The 4,873-nt window shown below is 44.0% G+C and overlaps 1 protein-coding gene across 2 annotated transcripts; it reads left to right on the top strand.

Moving 5' to 3' along the window:
• Positions 1-752: 752 nt before the first annotated feature.
• LOC117504357 (gastrula zinc finger protein XlCGF8.2DB-like) lies at positions 753-2,386 on the top strand. 2 transcript variants are annotated; one of them, XM_034163809.1, is made up of 2 exons: positions 753-1,514; positions 1,767-2,386. In XM_034163809.1, the coding sequence occupies exons 1-2, from the start codon at positions 937-939 to the stop codon at positions 2,350-2,352; spliced, it is 1,164 nt and encodes a 387-aa protein (XP_034019700.1). In that variant the 5' UTR covers positions 753-936; the 3' UTR covers positions 2,353-2,386. The 2 variants fall into 2 exon arrangements, with proteins under 2 accessions (XP_034019700.1, XP_034019699.1); XM_034163808.1 differs by having other exon boundaries at positions 766-1,492; positions 1,745-2,386.
• Positions 2,387-4,873: the final 2,487 nt, after the last annotated feature.

Here is a 4,873-nt window from a genome sequence, read left to right as displayed (position 1 = left end):
AGCCGAATTCCTTCACCAAGGCCGTAGATCCTTCTGGGGGAAGAACAGGGTATTTGACCTTCAGGAGCCGATAAGGCTGCCATGTTGATGTTAGGCGAAGAGATACAGAATTCTATTTACTGCACCTCTGACCATCTCAAGTCCAAATTTATGAAGAATATTCTCCAGTCCTCAGCAGTGGTTGGAGCAGAGATAGAGAACAGAAAAAGGAGGAGAGGAGAGGGAAAGAATGCGACCGTCCTTGCCGGAGTCACAAGCTGTTATCTGTTATCATTCCCATCAGAGTTTGACCTGACATCTTACTGTTGTCAGGTTAAACTCACCACTCTGATACTTTATTTCAGTGTGTTGTTCTGACATTTATTGTTAATTTGTTTCTTTTCAGACATGCAGCCATTGTTGGTGATTAAAGAAGAAATTCTCCCTGAACACCAGGAATGGAATCTGAGTGTTGACCAGGAGGACATTAAAGAAGAAGAGAAGTTGTGGATAAGTCAGCAGGGAGAGCAGCTTCAGCAGCTGGAGGCAGATCTCACCAAGTTTGGTTTCACTGCCGTCCCTGTGAAGAGTGAAAATGATGATGAACCAGAGACGTCCCATCTTCCTCAAAGTCGAAGTGATGAGAGCACAGAGGCTGAGCCTGTAGCCAGCAGCTCATCTGTACACAGAACACTGACAGCAGAAGCTGATGGAGAGGACGATGGAGGACCACAGCCAGCCAGCAACTCCGGTCCAAACAGTCATTTACATCCAGATATCAGTGGTAGGTCTTCAGACAGTTCTGGAACTGAGACGGATGACAGTTCTGACTGGAAACAGACCAGAAAACTTCAGTCACATAACTGTCAAAAAAATAGCAATATTGTTAGTTCAAGCAACTGTAACATTGCTGAGGAACTATTTCATTGCTCTAAATATCTAAAAGCAGCTGGTCCCATGAGCATCTTCGAGCAACATAAGGGGAGGCAAGCAAGCGGAAAACCATTTAGCTGTTCTGATCAGAGTAAAAGACACAAACAAATGAGCACTCTGAATAAAAACAGGGCACTTTATACAGGACAAAATCAGTTTGCCTGTTCAGAATGTGGTCGAAGATTTGGACAAAAGAACACTATGGACAGACACATGATAATTCATTCAGGAGAAAAACAATTTGTCTGTTCTGAATGTGGTCGAAGATTTGGATTAAAGGGCACTCTCGACAGACACGTGATTATTCATACAGGACAAAAACAGTTTGTCTGTTCTGTATGCGGTCAAAGATTTGGACAAAAGGGCACTCTGAACAGACACATGATAATTCATACAGGACAAAAACAATTTGTCTGTTCTGAATGTGGTCACAGATGTGGACAAAAGAGCACTCTGGACAGACACATGATAATTCATACAGGACAAAAACAATTTGTCTGTTCTGAATGTGGTCGAAGATTTGGACAAAAGAGCACTCTGAATAGACACATGATAATTCATACAGGACAAAAACAATTTGTCTGTTCTGAATGTGGTCAAAGGTTTGGACTAAAGAGCAACTTGAAAAAACACATGATAATTCATTCAAGACATAAACAATTTGTCTGTTCTGAATGTGGTCAAAGATTTGTAAAAAATAGCCAGCTGAACACACACATGATAATTCATGCAGGACAAAAACCATTTGACTGTTCTGAATGTGGTCAAAGATTTCGACGAAAGGGCCAGTTGAAAGGACACATGATAATTCACACAGGAAAAAAACCGTTCAGCTGTTCTGAATGTGGTCGTAGATTTGGACTCAAGAGCAACATGCGCAAACACATGATTATTCATACAGGACAAAAACCTTTTGGCTGTTCTGAATGTGGTCAAAGATTTGGACAAAAGTGTTCTCTGAACACACACATGATAATTCATACAGGAGAAAAACCATTTGTCTGTTCTGAATGTGGTCGTAGATTTGGACAAAAGAGCCACTTGGATGGACACATGAGAATTCATACAGGACATAAACAATTTTGGTGTTCGGAATGTGGTCAAAGATTTAGACTAAAGGGCGGCCTGATGAGACACATGAAAATTCATACAGAACACAACTGGACACAAGGCTTGAGTGTCCTCAGCCCCACTGTGAAGGGGTTTGCTGAGAGTGATCTTGGTATGAGGACGTTTGAAAGAAAACAAACCCCAACTAAAAACTCCACAAAGTGCCTAGGCACCAGGGTGTGTGAGGAAAGCAATGGCGCAGTGTCTCCCAGTGCTGTGGGGAAACATCTCTCCTGTGGCAGCACTCAGCTGGATAATCCACCAGGTCAGCATAGATCTGATCCTGGACCCCAGCAACGACAGCGTCAAAAGGTCAAAAGAAACAAATGAAACTGCTACATTGTACATTGGTCCTTTGAGGAGACGAAATAGATCTTTCACTGCTTTGCTTAGGGTCCCTTCACACATAACACGTATGAGGCCGAATGGCGCACAAGGGAGGAATTGTCTGCCAGTGGTTAAAATGCGCAGCTGCCTCGAATGCCTTATACAGAAGTCGCCACAAACATTCGTGCATCGCACATGCACTCCACATTTGCGTGCTGTTCACGGTGGAAACCCATTCGAATGGCAGCAAGATGAGGTCGCGCTGCCATCTTATCGTGAAAATTCAGTAAGGTATATCTTCTATTATACATTCCAATTCTAAGGTAGAACTCTACCAGTGTATACTAAAGTATATCTAAACATCTAAAAAAAGAGTAGAGCCATTTAGGTCATGTTCGCAGCATTCTCACAGTGTGTTGAAAGCAGCTCGGACATGTGCTGAGGAGCTGCACGAAATCGCGGGCCATGTCATACCGTGGCTGAATGGTGTAATCGAGGCAGCTTTCACACAGGCAGCCCAGGAGCATCAAATCCAGGACGAATGGCCATTCGACCCACTCGTGGCCAGACTTGGCCAAATTCCAGGTGCCCCACACAAATCTCCAACGCCACTCATGTGACACTTTAAAAAGACGGGGCTATTCGTGCTCTCAGCACAATGGTAGACTACAAGATGACCACATGCGAGCTGTCTGTCAAAATCGTCTTAATTGCTACACGTGTGTGCCGTTACCAAGCTACACACATGGGTGTGGCCATGTGAACGCCACACACACACAGACCGCAAGTGTGCGGTGCGGCACGCCATGCACACGTGTGTGCAGATGCTATGACATGCTGATAATATGTACCAACACAATCCCGTGAGGACGGGCCAGCATTAGAGTGTGCACGGCACCGTGTGAATTTAAACAAGCCGCCCAGCTAGCTGTTCTCAGCTCCACATAAATTGAACTGTACATGACAGACAGAGTGGAAATTAAATAAATAAGGGTGAACTCATCCATGTGTGATCGCTTCTCTGTGGACACACTTTGCCTGTCAGCTGACCGCCGATGACTGTGGGCAAGGTGTTAAATTAAAAACACAGACAACATACAGGTGCAGGAGAGAAAATGATTATACATATAATAATAACTATAAAATAAATATTCACAGAACAAAGGGACAGAGAGTGAACTTATTATTCTGTGAGCTGCCGAGGTCCGCTGACAGAGGTGGGCATGTCTGAGCAGACTGCTTCTGTTCTGATCTCTGCGCTCACAAGTCACAGCTGGAGAACACCTACCATGGAATGTAGAATATGACCTCACATAACCTCACTGTGATGTGTGGACGTCGGCATGCTGTCCTCACATAGAAATAAATTAAAACACATATTACCTCACCTTACCGCCATTTCAGCGCAGCGCAAGGCTGGTGATTACTGTGTCTTGCAGAAAATCACCGAACGGAACGCCACCACGAGGCGCATCACTGCGCGCTGGACACACAGTGTTCGTGCTGATGTCGCAGACCAAACACGCCCCCCCCAAAAAATCAGTCCCCTCTACTGTGCATGCATCATCCACTGCGGTTCAGATTATCACCTTGTTTCTGCTTAAAACTGCACTCCAATCATCATCTACTGTATCTCAGCGATAGATATTTGAAGCTTTTGTACAACAATCATTTTCACATAAATTCAACATTATCTCATCATAAAAGACAGAGGAAGCGATCAGAGTGCATCAGCTACACGAGCTGCGAGCTGTTGCACTCACTGCGCCTCCATTTCAAAGCTTCACAGATTATCGCCTCGCTTCTGCTTAAAACTGACTTTAGAAAGATTTAAGAGGTTTTACCTTGTCATCTGATGGTTAATAATCACATTAACAGTCTCCCCTAAAAATTGGTCCGCCTTGCTTCACTACGCATGTTTCATTTCGGACCACAGCAACACGTATGAGACGGACTCTGTTCACCCAAAGAGTTTGTGATTATTAACCATCAGATGACAAGGTAAAACCTCTTAAATCTTTCTAAAGTCAGTTTTAAGCAGAAACGAGGCCGTTTTAAGCGGAAACTGTGCAAAATTCCGTGATGCTTTGAAATGACCGGCGCGCAGTGAACGCATCAGCTAGCAGCTTGTTTAGCTGCGGTGCTCTGATCGCTTCCTCCGTCTTTCAAAATGAAATAATGCTGAACTTATGTGGAAATGATTGTTGTACAAATCTTTAGATATCTCTCACTGAGATAGATGACTGGAAGCAGTTTTAAGCAAAAACAAGGTGTTAATCCGTGAACCGTGGCAAATGACGCATGCGCAGTGAAGGCAGGGTGTTCGGCTGGCGACACTGGCTCTTCATGAGACAAGAGCCGGCTGCTGTCTTTGAGACGAGCACATCAGGTAATTCATGAAAAAAATATAAGGAGGAACAATAATCCATGTAATTTCATTACTTCCTGGTGTATGCCTCGGTGGCGGTCTGGTTTTGTCTCTTGCTCTTTATAACAGGAATTAAAGTGTAGGTGACACCAAAAA

The sequence above is a fragment of the Thalassophryne amazonica genome, chromosome 22 (assembly GCF_902500255.1).
Source record: "Thalassophryne amazonica chromosome 22, fThaAma1.1, whole genome shotgun sequence".
In the NCBI taxonomy this organism is placed as follows: domain Eukaryota; kingdom Metazoa; phylum Chordata; class Actinopteri; order Batrachoidiformes; family Batrachoididae; genus Thalassophryne; species Thalassophryne amazonica.
The sequence above is the reverse complement of the archived record's forward strand: the minus strand, read 5'-3'. Positions and strand labels throughout refer to the sequence as shown.